Source organism: Prionailurus viverrinus, chromosome C1 (assembly GCF_022837055.1).
Source record: "Prionailurus viverrinus isolate Anna chromosome C1, UM_Priviv_1.0, whole genome shotgun sequence".
NCBI classification, from domain to species: domain Eukaryota; kingdom Metazoa; phylum Chordata; class Mammalia; order Carnivora; family Felidae; genus Prionailurus; species Prionailurus viverrinus.
In genome coordinates, this window is record NC_062568.1 from 198,607,075 (window position 1) to 198,622,860 (window position 15,786).

The following is a 15,786-nucleotide window of genomic DNA, read 5'->3' on the forward strand; positions in this document are numbered from 1 at the left end:
AAGGCCCCACCTCCAAATACCATCACATTGGGCATTAGGATTTAACCTGTGAACTTCTGGGAAATGAGAACATTCAGTCTATAGCAATATCTTCGGGCTGGGAGGGTGGGGCATTATTCTGCCTACCATAGCCCTATAGGTCATGAAAAGTAGTTTAGATTTTATTTAAAATGTGAAATGATGACAAAATGGAGTGACATAACCTAATTTATGTTTCTATTTCTTTTTTATTGACCTATATAAAAGAGGGCCCAGGATGAAGGCTGGCAAAACTTCAGCTGTGATGCTGTGATTTATAAAAAGCAATACATATTTGGGGGGCGCCTGGCTGGCTCCATCGGTTAAGCATCCGACTTCGGCTCAGGTCATGATCTTGCGGTTTGTGAGTCCGAACCCCACATCTGTCAGCAGGTTCGTGAGTCCAAACCCCGCATCTGCAGCGTGGAGCCCACTGCAGATCCTCTGTCCCTCCTCCCCGCACCCACACCCTTACCACTCTGTGCACCTCCCCCGTTCACTCTCGCTTTCTCTCAAAAATAAACGTTAAAAAAAAAAAATACATACATGTTGGTCTTCCTACATTCCTCCCAGAGTTCCTAAACCCTTGGAATTTCCTAAGTAACTGGAGTGATAAAGTTGTCTTTTGTTATAACAAGCCCCTTCCAACTACTCCAGGCTTTATGTTAATGAGATGACTTTTGGAAAGCCCCTGGGTAATTTAAGAATGGGGGCTAGTTGCCTGGAAAACTAATCATGATTAGAGGGCTGGAACTTTCAGCCTCAATCCCAGCCCCCGAACTCTGGGGAGTAGAGCTTGAGATCAGTCATCAACAGTCGATGATTTAATCAACTCTGGCTGTGTAATGAAGCCTCCATAGAAACCTACAGGACTGGGGTTCAGAGAACTTCCAGGCTGGTGAACAGTGGGGTTGCTGGGAGTGTAGGGTGTCCAGAAAGGGCGTGTCCAGAAAGGGCATGAAAGCTCTGCGCCCCCTCTTACATTTCTTGCCCTATGCCCCTCTTCCGTCTGGTTGTTCCTAAGTTACAGCCTTTCCTAATAAACTGTTCATTAGTAGGTAGAACGTTTTCCTGAGTTCTGTGAGCTGCTCTAGCGAATCAGTCAAACCTGAGGAAGAGGTGATGGGCGCCTATGACTTGTAGCCAGTTGGTCAGAAACCTGGATTTGCAATTGACGTCTGAAGGAGTGTATGTGTGTGTGCAGTCTTGAAGGACTGAACCCTTAACTTGTGTGATCTGATAATTGTTATGCCCAGAATTCGTGATCCCCAAAGACCACTAGGGAGCCGAGTCCGATGCAAAAGCAAAGAGCCTTTATTCGAGCTAGCTCGAGCTCAATCCCCTACCTGCACCGACGCAGCGGTGAGATACCAGGGAAAGAGAGCGAGTTTCAAAAGCACAAAGGTTTTATAGGGGTCTAGGGGCAGCCGATTGGCTGGGGAAGTGGCGTGTTTTGATCAGGAAGCTTGAATGGGTGAGCGGGAGGTCACTCAAAGGGAAGAGGCGTGGTCTAGGTGAAGGACACAGAACAAGATGGAGTTGGCCGGGGTAGGCCCGCCCTTTCAATAGTATCTCCAGGTAGATAGTGACAGAACTGAGTTAAATACGTAGGACATCTGGCTGGTGTCACAGAATTGCTGGATGTATGGGAAACCCACACATCTGGTGTCAGTGAAGTGCGACTGTAGTATAGAGGAGACACATAGGAGTAAGTTTTTATTTTAGACTAGCGTTTAGAAAATCCATGGAGGAGGAGGAGGAAGAGGAGGAGGAGACAGCAAAGAAGACTGAGAAGGAGCAGTGACTGAGGGAAGTGGACAACCAGGAGCGGATACTGCCTAGAAACCAAGAGGACATTTCAAGATGGTAGGAGCAGTGACTGCAGTGAGCTGAGGGCTGAGAGAAGACTCCTGGGTTTGGTGACACGGGAGCCATGCGAACCTTGATAAGAGCAGCTGTAGGGAAATGAGAAGGTCGCGGGCCAGATTGGAGTTGTTTGAAGAGTGAACAGAAGAAGGTGAGTAAGTCGAGAGAGTACAGACCTCGGCTGTCCACCGCGGTGGCACTCCCCACATGTGGCTAATGAGCACCTGAATAAGGCAAGTTTGGAATGTTTTAAAAAAAATTTTTTTCTGAGAGAGAGAGAAAGTCAGAGCTTGAGCAGGGGAGGGGCTCTGAGAGCCTCTCTTGAGCAGAGAGAGAGGGAGACACAGAACCCAAAGCAGGCTCCGGGCTCTGAGCTGTCAGCACAGAGCCCGATGCCACACTTGAACTCATGAGCAGTGAGATCATGACCACACACAAAGTCGGAGGCTTAGCCAGCTGAGCCCCCGGGCGCCCCGAATGCGGCAAGTTTAAATTGAGATGACCTGCGAGTGTAAAATGCACACAGATTTCCAGAATATAGTGTGAAGAAAAGACGATCAAATATTTCGTTGATATTTTTTAAATATTGATTTCATGTGGAAACGTACCCACTTTGGATATACTAGGTTAATTATATTGTTGAAATTAACTTCACCTGTTTCTTTTTACTTTTTAAAATGTGGCTACTAGAAAATTTTAAATTACCTATATGGCCTGTATTATATATTTTTTTTATTAAATTTTTTTTTCAACGTTTATTTATTTTGGGGACAGAGAGAGACAGAGCATGAACGGGGGAGGGGCAGAGAGAGAGGGAGACACAGAATCGGAAACAGGCTCCAGGCTCTGAGCCATCAGCCCAGAGCCCGACGCAGGGCTCGAACTCACGGACTGCGAGATCGTGACCTGGCTGAAGTCGGACGCTTAACCGACTGCGCCACCCAGGCGCCCCGCCTGTATTATATTTCTTTTGGAAAGTGCTAGGGATAGATAATTTTTTTGATAATTTTACTAAGGAGCTAAGAAATGGGGAGGAAAATAGATGGGAATTTAACATTGCTGACCATTCCCATCTTCTTGAAACTTTCCTCCCTAAGTTTCTCAGGTACCCAATTCTTCTGATTCTCCTTATATCTAACAATTGTTCCTTCTGGACCTTCTTTCTAGGGTCCTTCCCGTTCCCAAAGCTTATTAGGTGAAGGAGCAAAACTGTACCATGTGGCCGTGCAGAAGAGTGTTCCAAGCAAAGGAAACCACAAATGCAAAGGCCCTGAGGCAGAAGTCGGCTTTGGTAGTTGTGCGCAGGGAGTAAGAAGATGGTGTTGCTGGCTCAAAGTTGGGGGAAGGGAGAGTGATGGGAAATGAAGTCTAGGCAGTAAGGTGTAGGGGAGAGGGCCTTTGGAGGAAGACAGGAGACAGGAAGGAGGGAGACAGGAAGTTTTTAGAGGTTTTTAAGCCAGGGAGTGTCCACTCAGTTTACATGCAGACTATAAAGAGACAAGGGTGAAACTTGGAGACCAGTTTAGGAAGCTTTTGCAAAAATCCAGGTGGGATCAGGGTGGTGATGGTAACTGTAGGGTGGTTGTATTCTGCATATACTTTGAAGGCACAGTTGACAGGATTTGTTAGCTGTTTTGTTTTTTTTTAAAGTTTTTATTTAATTATTTTGAAAGAGAGATTGCGCACACATGAGCGGGGAGGTCAGAGAAAGAGGGAGAGAGAGAATCCCAAGCAGTTTCTGCACTGTCACCACAGAGCCGGATGTGGGGCTCAAACTCACAAACCATATCATGACCTGAGCCGAGATCAAGAGTCAGACACTTAACCCACTGAGCCACCCGGGCACCCGACTGACAGGATTTGTAAAAAGACTGGATGGGGACGTAAGAGAAGGGTAGGTTAAACCTGCCTCTAAAGCTTCTGGAAGGATGGAGCTGCCATTTGTTGAGACGGCAAAGATTTAGAAGGATATTTGGGGGCAACTGGAAGTAGAATAAGGACAGGGTTTGGACTGTAAAGTGTATCGCACACTAGAGATGCCAGGTGAGCAGTAGGACATACAAATCTGGCATCATGGGGGTGAGGTCAAGTCTGGAGATACGAATTTGGCAGTCAACACACAGCTGGTATTTAAAGCTACCTAAGGAGATCAGATCACCCAGGGAGTAAATGTATTAGAGAAAGGTCCAGGGACAACCTTACGCCACTCAAGCGTACAAGTTAGAGATAAGAGCAAACCAGCAAAGGGCACTAAAAAAGAATGGCCAGTGAATCGTGGGAAAAGCAGGAGAATGTGGTATCTGGCAACTTAAGAAAAGGAAGAGGGTCCAGAGAGAGATTGAATAATGGTTCAGATGCTTTGGATTGCTAGGTCAAAATCAAGTGTGAGCTTCCCAATGGATTTCACAGTGTGACCTTCATATGAGTGGTTTTGGGGGAGATAGAGACAAGAGCTTGATTTGGAATTAATTGAATGAGGATAGGAAGAGGGGAACTGGAGAAAACTATAGACAGCTCTTTTCAGTTTTATTATAAAGAGGGAGCAGAAAAATGGGACAGTAGCTTGGGGTGGATGTGGGAGTCAAGAGAGAGTTTGTTAGACTTGGGAGAAATCAAATCACATTTGAATGCTGACGAGAATCATCCAGCATAGAATGAAAAATTAATGGTGCAGGACAATATATCCTGCAAGATTCAGATTCACGTCTGCTGTCTTGACATGTATGTCCCTTATGCATCTGAAACCACTTAAAAAACCAATAAAAATCAAAACGACTGCACCAACGCTTCAGCAAACCTGGATTTTAAAGTAACCTTTTCCCTCTCTTCAGCAAACTTGCCCTGCTCTCTTACCACCCTAAAGACAAGACTGGAAGCTGGTAGCACCACACAATGCCTGTCAAAACCAGCCAGATCCTGTATTTCCCTATAACCCTCCAGCCCCTTCCTCTGGGAGGGCTTGCAGTTTTGTTTTTTTTTTTTAATATACGTATTAAAAAAATGTTTTTAATGTTTATTTACTTTTGAGAGGGGGAGGGGCAGAGAGAGAGGGAGAGACATAATCCAGAGCAGGCTCCAGGTGCTGAGCGGTCAGCACAGAGCCTGACGCGGGGCTTGAACTCATCAACTGTGAGATCATGACCTGAGCCGAAGTTGGACACTTAACTGATTGAGCCACCCAGGTGCCTACACACACACACACACACACACGCACACGCACATATTTTAACTGTATTTATTTGTAAGAGACAGTGAGCACAAGTAGGGGAGGGGAAGAGAGAGTGGGAGAAAGAAAATCTTAAGCAGGCTCCATGCTCAATGCAGACCCTGACGCGGGACTGGATCCCACGCCCATGAGACCAGGACCTGAGCCAAAAACAAAGAATTGAATGCTTAACTGAGGGAGCCATCCAGGTGCCCCAGGCTTTCAGGTTTTGAAGGTCAGCCTGCTGCAGCCTCCTTTGCCTGCAAAGCAATAAAGCTATTGTTCCTCCTTACCCCAAACTCTGTCTTCCTGTTATATTTTGGCTCTGAAGCATGGAAGTTGGTTTTCGACCACACACCTAAAATGCAATAGTCGACTCTTGAATAACACAGGCTTGGACTGTGTGGGCCCACTTGCACTTTTTCCGATATAGTACAGTACAGTAAATGTATTTTTCTCTTCTTTATGATTTTCTTAGTAACATTTTCTTTAGCTTGCTTTAAGAATACAGTCTATAGGGGTGCCTGGGTGGCGCAGTCGGTTAAGCGTCCGACTTCAGCCAGGTCACGATCTCGCGGTCCGCAAGTTCGAGCCCCGCGTCGGGCTCTGGGCTGATGGCTCAGAGCCTGGAGCCTGTTTCCGATTCTGTGTCTCCCTCTCTCTCTGACCCTCCCCCGTTCATGCTCTGTCTCTCTCTGTCCCAAAAATAAACGTTGAAAAAAAAAATTAAAAAAAAAAAAAGAATACAGTCTATAATACATAAAACATACAAAATGTGTTCATGGACTTATCGATAAGGCTCCTGCTCAACAGCAAGCTATCAGTAGCTAAGTTTTTGGGCAGTCAAGAATTATACCCAGACTTTCCACGCTGCTGGGGGTCAAGGTACAGCACATAGTTTAAGGGTCTACTGTATTTTAAAAATTGAAATCATCTCCCTTCTAAACTTGCTCCTTCTGTAGTCCCTATCTCACTTGGTAGAAACTATTACCCAGGTTTGAAAACTGGCATATAGGGGCGCCTGGGTGGCTCAGTCGGTTGAGTGTCCGACTTCGGCTCAGGTCATGATCTCACAGTCCATGAGTTCGAGCCCCATGTCGGGCTCTGTGCTGACAGCTCAGAGCCTGGAGCCTGCTTCGGATTCTGTGTCTCCCTCTCTCTCTGACCCTCCCCCATTCATGCTCTGTCTCTCTCTGTCTCAAAAATAAATAAACGTTAAAAAAATTTTTTTTTAATTAAAAAAAAAAGAAAACTGGCATATAGCAGTGACAGCCTGGTGAATAATACAATTTCATCATTTGCTAAGTGAGACAATGGGTGGCACAGGGAGCTGTAAGCACCAAGGAAAGAGCTATGACCCAAACTTGAAGGTCAAATAACAGGTGAATAGACACTGGTTAGACCAACATCATCAAGTTGTAGCAATTCCACATCCTAGGTATCTTTCAAATTTGTCTCCTCAGGCGGTTATATATCATGAAACAGGACAACCTCCATTTTGACCACATTATGTACTTTTCTAATTGATTAAGTTCTTTCCAGCTTATTTCCTAATTCTGGCAAAAGACCCTGCAGGCAAAGCATTCCCCCCCCCCCCCCCCCCCCCCCCACCATGTGAGCCAAAATCACCTCCTGAAGCAACAAGGACTGCCCTGGGCCAGCCAGACCAGGAGTGATTGAGGAAGACTGACCTGACCTTCGCTGCTTACCTGCTAGTACCTAACAACCGTAGTCTCTCATTTTCCTTATATAAACGTAAACGTATTTTCAGCCCTTTAGAGAAGGCTTTGAGATGCTAGTCCATGGTCTTCCCCGAGTCGGCCTCACGGAAAGAAATTCCTTTCTCGTTTCACCACCACTACTGCCACTCATGCTCTGCCTTTGGATTTTGTCAGTGGCAAGTGGTTGAACCTGGTCTGTTTGGGAGCCCCCGGGCTGTGCGTTTATACCCCACCCCTGGTACAATTACATTGCCCCAGTTTAGGCCTTCATGATCTCTGGCCTGTTATTACTTCAGTAGTCTTCTAAGAGGTTTCTCTACTTTTGACCTTGACTCAAACTGAAAAAGCTATACAAAATGCAAATCTCCAATGTATGCCTCACCAGCTTTAAACATTTCAAGGAATCTCTGGGATAAAGGCAAAGTCGCCTGCCTCTCAAGGCTTACCTCTAACCTAACCTCCCTCTGTCTCAGAATTTGTTTTCTCACACCAAGAAGTCTCTCTCTTCTGTGCCTTTGCTCCTTAGGGTTCCCTTTGTCTGTAATGGTGCCTTTTTTCTATCCTGGCTAAGTTCTACTGATTTTTTAAGATGTGTTTAGGAATTACCTCTTCTAGTAAGCCTTTTACCAAGTACTGCAAACCTTCCAAGGCTGGGAAGGGGATCTTTGTGTTTCTACCGCTCTCCCCTCCCCCCCCCCCCCCCCCCCCCCCCCGCCAAGGCCGGGACCACGTCTTATCTTCGTCGTGCTTTCAGCAAATGTTTATCTAATGAATGACTAGCACACTTTAAGCATCAAGTCCAAGGTTACCCAGCTGGTAAACTGCTGAGTCAGAAATTAGCGCTTAGACCCCCGGAGGGCTCTCATTCAAATGTAAAGTCCTCAAAACCTTCCCTCCAACAGTGCCCTTTACAGTTTGCAAAACATTATGATAAGGCTACTCTTTAGATCCTGGGGCAGGACTTGTAAAAAGGAAATGTTTTTAAACCCGGGAGCTAGAGAAGAGCTTCGGAAAAGGACTAAGTCCTCAAAAAGAGAGGACAGCAGTCCGGGGGTCAGCCAGCTGCCAGAAGACCCTCCCAGCCAGAGAAACCCCACCCGAAGCCCACTCACCCAAAGCCCCCCTCCACCTCGAGGACTACAAATCCCAGCATGCCTCGCACCCAGTGAGTGACAGCACGCTATGCATGCCGGGACATGTAGTCCAGTTCTACTTGAGGAAAGGCCCAGAACATCCCGTGACGTCAGGAGGGCTCGGGAAAGGAGTCGGAACCGGTCCAGGCTCAAGTTTAATCATCCTCTACAGAGCCGACCGTCGTTTTTTTGGTGACCTGGTTTCAGGTCCTACCCCGCAGTCCAGCGGCCCTATGATGTGCGTTGAGTAGCTTCTCGCGTGATTCCTTCAAGGTTAAGGGGAAGTACCAGAAAGCGAGAATAGGCAGCCTTTTGCCCTCGAGGTGCCAGCTTGTTAGGGTGGTGGTTCGCAGGACGCTACCCTGGTCAGGTGCTCAGACGCTGCTTCCCCAGCAGCGCCGGTGAGGACGTGGCAACACTACCTCGAACAGGCTGCTTCCCCTTCCTCCACCCGTCGGGCTAGAGGCGCGGGGTGGCGCAAAGACTGCTGGGAACGCGCATGCGCCCACCGCGGCGGGGGTATACCTCCAACGTCTGCGAGCGCGAGGGGTGTCGGGTGTCGGCGGCGGCGCTTTGCGGCTAGTCGTGCGGGTCGGGCGCGGGCGGGCGGGCGCGGCGGCAGTGGCGCGCACAGGTGATTGACTGGCCAGCTGGCTGAGGGATCGCCTGGTCCCCATTGCTGGCAGGTGGCGGAGCCCATTTGGGCGGCGGCAGCGGCAGCAGCAACAGCAGCGACGGCTCGGCTCGGGAGGCGCTCTTCGGGCCAAGGCCATGGCCCCGCGGCTGCAGCTGGAGAAGGCGGCCTGGCGCTGGGCGGAGACGGTGCGGCCCGAGGAGGTGTCGCAGGAGCACATCGAGACCGCGTACCGCATCTGGCTGGAGCCTTGCATCCGCGGCGTGTGCAGGTGAGGCCCGCGCACTGGGCCTTGCGCCCCCGGTTCGGACTCGGGAAACCGGGCCGGGGGCCGGGGGTCATATTGGGGGAAAGAGGACAGCAGCCAGCTGCGTGCATCTAGCAGGCGCGGAGAGGGGCAAGGTGGAGGCTTCCTCCTTAACGCCGTCTGGGCGACCTGAGTAACGCAGCCTTCCCGGGCTTTGCATGGAGGTGATGCTGCTGGAAGCCCTTTAGAAACGGTTCTAGGTTCTTATCTAGAAGATGGCGGTGGAAATGGTTGAAGGCAGGAGCTGAGAGCTTAGCAAACGTTGTTGGCTGTTGTATCTTGGCCACGGCTCGGCTTTTTCCATTGTAGAAAGGGAACTTCTTGGAAGTGAGTTTCATCACAGTATATCTTTTATTACTGATGACGCTAAGGCTTGGTCGTCTTAGTATTAGTTTCGGATAGGGCTGATTTAGAGAACCGTATGGGTAGTCTACGTCATCGACACCTTCACCCCCAGTTGACCTACTCTCTCGTTCATCTGTTTTAGCTTTTCCCCCCCCTTTTTTGGGGGGTCGTTTCGACCGTACCACTTTACCAAGTGCGAAGTTTGAGCTGTGTAAGTTCTGTCCTTCACTTCTGCTTAGCCCTTGAATCTTGCCTTTCCTTTTAGTTCGAATTCTTAGGCATTGTTCCTGTCTCTTCTGTTTTTCCACCTTTTAACGCGGGAACTATAGTTTTTGTTCTGGAATGTTGTTGAATTGAGTTGGCCAAACCGGGCATGCTCAGTAGCTTTACTTCAGCAGGCATTTAGTAAAGGCTTTCTGGAGTTTTTAAGCGGCGGGACCGGAAGGAATGGAAGTCAAGGTCTCACTTTGGAATTTAAGTCTAGGTTGAGAAGTGATTCAGGTTAGGGAGCTTCCATAAGGCTAACGAATAATTCCAAGTTCTAGGGCATCTGGCTTGCAAGGAGGGGACATCTGACTCCAACAGTAAGCCCTGGAATGACAGAGGCTGTGTATAACAGAATTTATTAAGCTTCAGTTAGTTTCCCAAAATAATTAGATTCTAGAGAAGCAAAACAAAACAAAACAAAAACAAAACAAAAACAAACCACCACTCTATCACTGTTAGAATTCTGATTTTAACGCAAATTAGGGAGTAGAAATTGACTGCGATCCTTATAAGGGGAATGTCCTAAGAGTTTTAAGTTGCAGGTAGCCTGGGTGGCTCAGTCCATTAAGTTCCTGAGTTCAAGCCCTGCACCCAGCTCTTTGCTGACAGCTCAGAGCCTGGAGCCTGCTTCTGATTCTGTCTGCCTCTCTCTGCCCCTCCCCCACTGGTGCTCTCTATCTCTCTCTCAAAAACATTAAAAAAGTTCTTTTTAAGTTGCAATTGCAAGGTTTATATCCAAACAGGTGTTTGTTTGTTTGTTTTTTTTAAAGCATCGAGATAGAATTCACATATTGTATGATTCACCTATTTAAAATGTACTATTCAGTGGTTTCTGTTTGTATATTCAGGGCTGTTTAGCAATGCTCACAGTCTTGACTTTAGAACATTTTGCCCACCTCCCCACCTAGCCTTTTAAACATTGGATTGGCACTCAGTCCTCTGTACATCACCACCCAAGCTCCAGGCAACCACCCATCAACTTTTCTGCTTCTAAATTTGCCTGTCTTGGACATGTCATGTGAATAGAACCACAAAATATGTGGACTTTGTGACTGACTCCTTTCACTTAGTGTAATGTTTTCAGGGGTCATCACATTGTAGCATGTGTCAGTATTTCATTTTAAAAAGTGTGCAAAAGACAACAAAATGTATTCTTTTTTTTTTTTAATTTTTTTTTTCAACGTTTATTTATTTTTGGGACAGAGAGAGACAGAGCATGAACGGGGGAGGGGTAGAGAGAGGGAGACACAGAACCGGAAACAGGCTCCAGGCTCTGAGCCATCAGCCCAGAGCCTGACGCGGGGCTCGAACTCACGGACCGCGAGATCGTGACCTGGCTGAAGTCGGACGCTTAACCGACTGCGCCACCCAGGCTCCCCAAAATGTATTCTTTTAAAGTACACAAGGGTCCCTGGGTAGCTCAGTTGATTAAGCATTCGGCTCAGGTCAGCATCTCACAGTTTGTGATTTTGAGACCAGCATCGGGCTCTCTGCAGTCACCAAGAGCTGGCTTCCGATCCTCTGTTTCCCTTTCTATCTGCCTCTTCCCTCCCACTACCTCCCCACATGTGTGCTCTCTTTCAAAAATAAGTAAACATTAAAAAAAAAAATAGTATACAATTAAGTTGTACAACCATCACCATTGTCTAGTTCCTGAATCAAAGGGAGGCTTAACTGAATGAGCCACCCAGGAGTCCCCCCGCGTGTCCCCTGCCCCTGCCTTTTTTAATTTTAATTTTTAAAGTAGGCTCTACCCTCAATGTGGGGCTTGAACTCAAAACCCCAGTGATTGAGTCACGTGCTCTACCTACTGAGCCTGCCAGGTGCCCCCAGCTTTTTCTGTTACCTTAAAAGGAGACTCCATATCCTTTAAACAGTCACTTCCCGTTTCCCCTTCATGCCACCTTCTGGCAACCACTGAACTTCCTGTCTTGTAGGTGTCTCTTCTAAATATTTCATGTAAATGGAACCAGACAATATGTGGCCTTTTTTTGTGTGGCTTTCAGGTAGTATGTTTTTCAGTGTCTTCCGTGTTGTAGCGTATATCAGTACGTTATTCCTTTTTGTGGGCTGAATAATATTCCTTTGTTTGGATATATCATATTGTTTATCCGTCAGTTGATGACCTTAGAAAATTTCCCCACGAACTTATTGGCAAATAATCGACAAATAGGATAACCTGTATTTGAAGTTTACAACGTGATGATTTGATAAACATGGTGGGATGATTACCAAGATCAAGGTAGTTCACACATCCATCACTTCACCTAGCGTAGTTAACTTGATAAACATTTTTGTTCTATCCACTTTTTGGCTGTTAGGAATAGTGCTGCTATGAACATTTGGGTACAGGTTTTTGTTAGAATACGTGCTTTCAGTTCTTTTGAGTGTATACCTAGGAGTGAAATTGCTGGGTCATGGTAATTACGTTTAACTCCCTGAGGAACCGCCACAGTTTTCTACAGCTGCTGTGCCATTCATTCTACATTCCCACCAGGAATGTAGGAGGGTTTCAATTTCTTTCCATGCTTGTCGACACTTGCTATTTTCTGTTTGTTTTTGTGCCATCCTAGTGTGTTTGAAGTGGCATCTGGTACTTTTGGTTTGCATGTTTGTAATGACCAATGAATTGAACATCTTTTTCCATGTTGGCCATTTTTCTTTTTTTTGTTACTGAATAATATTCCATTTTATATGTACTACACACTTCTATATCTGTTCATCAGCTGACAGACATTTGGGTTTCTACTTTTTGGCTGCTACCAAGAACGTTTGTGTAGGGTTTTTGTGCAGTTGTATTCTTTTTTCTTGGGTATACATGTAGGAGTGGAATTGCTGGGTCATAAAACTCTGTTTAACATTTTGAGGAGCTGACAAATTATTTTCCAAAGGGGCTGTGGTATTTTACATATTCATGGTTTAGATGAAGATTTCTCCACGTCCTTAACTCTTGTTTTTGGTTGTCTTTTTTTCTTCACAGCCATTCTAGTAGGTATAAATGGTATCCTTGTAGTTTTGATTTGCATTTCCCTGATGACTAAGGTTGAGGCTCTTTTCATGTGCTTCTTGGCCATTCCTGTATCTTTGGAGAAATGTCTATTCGAGTCCTTTGCCCATTTTAAAATTGGGTTATGTATTTTTTTATTATGGAGTTGGAAGAGTTCTTTATTGGATACACATCTCTTATATTGGCAAAAATTTTCTCATTTCTGTGGGTTTTCACATTTTTGATGTTATTTGTAGTGCAAAAGCCATATTGATGCAGTCCAGGTCTTTCTTTCTTTTTTCTTTCTTTCTTTTTTCTTTCTTTCTTTTTTCTTTCTTTCTTTTCTTTTCTTTTCTTTTCTTTTCTTTTCTTTTCTTTTCTTTCTTTGCTTGTGCTTTTGAGACCGTGTATAATCTGAGGTCCAAGCATTTTTTGTATAAATATCAAAAGTTTCTTTTCCACTAGGTGTCTCGTTTTTTTCTTTCCTTCTTTAAAGTTCATTTATTTTGAGAGAGCATGAGCTGGGGGAGGGGCAGAGAAAGAGAGAAAATCCCTGGTAGGCTCTACACCTCAGCACAGGGCCTGACGTGGGGCTCGAACCCACAAACTGCAAGACCATGCCCTAAGCCGAAATCAAGAGTACAACACTTAAACCAACTGAGCTACGCAGGTGCTCCCATTTTCTCCTTTTGTTTAAGCGTTTCTTCGGACTCTTAGCAAGAATATTTATTTTATTTTATTTTATTTTTATTTATTTTTGAGACAGAGAGAGACAGAGCATGAACGGGGGAGGGGCAGAGAGAGAGGGAGACACAGAATCCGAAGCAGGCTCCAGGCTCTAAGCCATCAGCCCAGAGCCCGACGCGGGGCTCGAACTCACGGACTGCAAGATCGTGACCTGGCTGAAGTAGGACGCTTAACCGACTGTGCCACCCAGGCGCCCCTTAGCAAGAATATTTTAAAGGATTAAACTAATGGTATCAATATCCTTTCTTTAAATGTTTATTTAAAGAGAGAAAACAAATGAGCAGGGGCAGAGTGAGAGGGAGAGAGAATCACAAGCAAGCTCCATCCTGTTAGGCTCACAACCCTGAGATCACGACCTGAGCCAAAATATAGAGTGGGATGCTTTCTTTACCAGTTGAGCCACCTGGGTGCCCCATCAGTATACTTTTTTTTTTTTTTTTTTAAAGTACTTTACATGATTGTTAGAGGAGATTCCAGAGCTGAAGCAGTGTTTAGATCTACTCAAAGACTAGGTGAATCAAGACTTTTATTTACATTTCTGAAACTGCTTAGTACAATCACAGATGAAAGCAATCTATAGTAAATCCTGTATCCACAGATTTCTGAAAATACTGTGTCTTAATTCTTACAGGCAGAGGTTTTGCTAACAATGAGGGTGATAGTTAAGTTCCTTGCAGTAAATTGGTTGGGTGGGAGCTGTGGATTTTTCATTGTGATCCATATTGCTAAATTGCCCATCAGAATGGTGGTTCCACTTTACAGTCCTGTGTAAGAATGTCTCGTTTCCTCACACCATTCACTAACACAGTGTTAATCATACTTTTTGATCTGATAGGTCTTGTGTGTTAATTTGTGTGTGTGTGTGTAACAGTTAAAATTTTGATGTGGATTTTCAGTCTGGACTAGTTTATACTTCTAGCTGTGTATATAGAAGTACAGTGTCCACTCTGTTCTCCTTAGAGAAACAGTACTGATGACTGTTATAAAATTAAAGCATTCTAGTAAGTCAGTATCATGCCAGTTTCAAAAACATTTCAATGACTTCTCATAGCTCTAGTCCAAAAACAAAGGTTTTATTTGTCAGTAATCTCTATACCCAACATGGCGCTCAAACTCAAAACTCCGAGTAAGAGTTACATGTTCCTCCAACCAAGCAGCCTGGTGCCCCTGTAAGTTGTTGGTTTAAATAGGTGTCTGTGTTCCATGAAACACGTGTCCTTGTCTGTTCTTGTTCATTGTTTTGCATCTTTCTGCTGTCTAGCCCTTGAACACTCAGAACACTTAATCCTTACCCAGTTTTTGTGTGAAAGCTCAGCTCCTCCTTAATTTCAGGCTCATAGCTACCCACCATTAACGTTGTATACATATCCTCTTTTTCTGCATATTTTTTAAATATGATACGTATATTTAAACATGGTAAATACTTATTGAGTACCTGTTCTGTGCCTTGCTGGGGTAATATTCATTCTTTCATTCGACAGATGTTTTTGGTGTCTACTATGTGAGCTTGGTGTAGTATTCTAGAGAGGCTCTGGGATAAAGCCCCAGAAGGTGAAGTTCCTTTCTTCATGTGCCATATGTTTTATAAATTTTTAAACTTTTTTTTTCTTTTTAAATTTATTTTTAGTTAATTAATTTTTAATTTTACATCCAAGTTAGCATATAGTGCACCAGTGATTTCGGGAATAGATTCCAGTGATTCATCCCCTCTAACACCCAGTGCCCATCCCACCAAGTGTTTTCCTTAATGCCCTTTGCCCGTTTAGCCCATCCTTCCTCCAGCAACCCTCTGTTTGTTCTCTATATTCAAGAGTCTCTTGTGTTTTGTCCCCCTCCCTGTTTTTATTTTTGTTTCCCTTCCCTTATGTTCATCTGTTTTGAATCTTAAATTCCACATATGAGTGAAGTCCTAGATTTGTCTTTTTCTGACTGATTTCGCTTAGCATAATACCCTAGAGGGAACTAGAGTTCTATCCAGGTTGTTGCAAATGGCAAGATTTCATTCTTTCTGATTGCCAAGCAATGCTTCAGTGCGTGCATGCGTGCGTGTATACCACATATATATACCACATCTTTATCCATTTATCTGTCGATGGACATTTGGGCTCTTTCCATACTTTGGCTATTGTTGATAGTATTGCTATAAACATGGGGAATTTAAAGTTTTTATTTATTTATTTTGGAGAGAGAGAGACCCAGTGGGGAAGGGCAGAGAGAGGGAGAGAGAATCTCAAGCAGGCTCCGCACTGCCAGCACAGAGCCCTGATGTGAACCCTGAGATCTTGAGAGATCTTGACCCGAACCAGAATCAAGAGTCGGACTCTTAACTGAGCCACCCAGGCACCCCTCATGTGCCATATATTTTACAGGTGAGACAATATAATCAAACAGCATGATTGCTATTTTAGAAGAAAAAGGGAGCAGCTCCTGGGTGGCTCAGTTGGTTAAGCATCCAAGTCTTGGTTTCTGATAAGGTCAAGATCTCAGGGTCTTGTGATGTAGCCCTGCCTCCTGTTCAGTGCTGGGTGTTGGGGGCAGAACCTGCTTAAGAGTCTCT

The 15,786-nt window shown here is 45.2% G+C and overlaps 1 protein-coding gene across 8 annotated transcripts in view; it reads left to right on the forward strand.

Annotated features, from left to right (window-relative positions):
- The first annotated feature begins 8,519 nt into the window (after positions 1–8,519).
- The window catches only part of USP48 (ubiquitin specific peptidase 48), a 91,786-nt gene continuing 84,519 nt past the window's right edge, over positions 8,520–15,786 (forward strand). For 7 of the 8 annotated variants that reach the window (XR_007154524.1, XM_047869298.1, XM_047869297.1 and 4 more), the window contains exon 1: positions 8,630–8,848. Coding sequence is in view for 7 of the 8 variants with exons in the window: in XM_047869298.1 (XP_047725254.1) it covers positions 8,715–8,848 (134 nt within the window). In the remaining variant the exon portion in view is untranslated. Of the gene's footprint in view, positions 8,849–15,786 lie in introns of all 8 variants that reach the window. The other variant, XM_047869299.1, reaches the window with a different exon arrangement.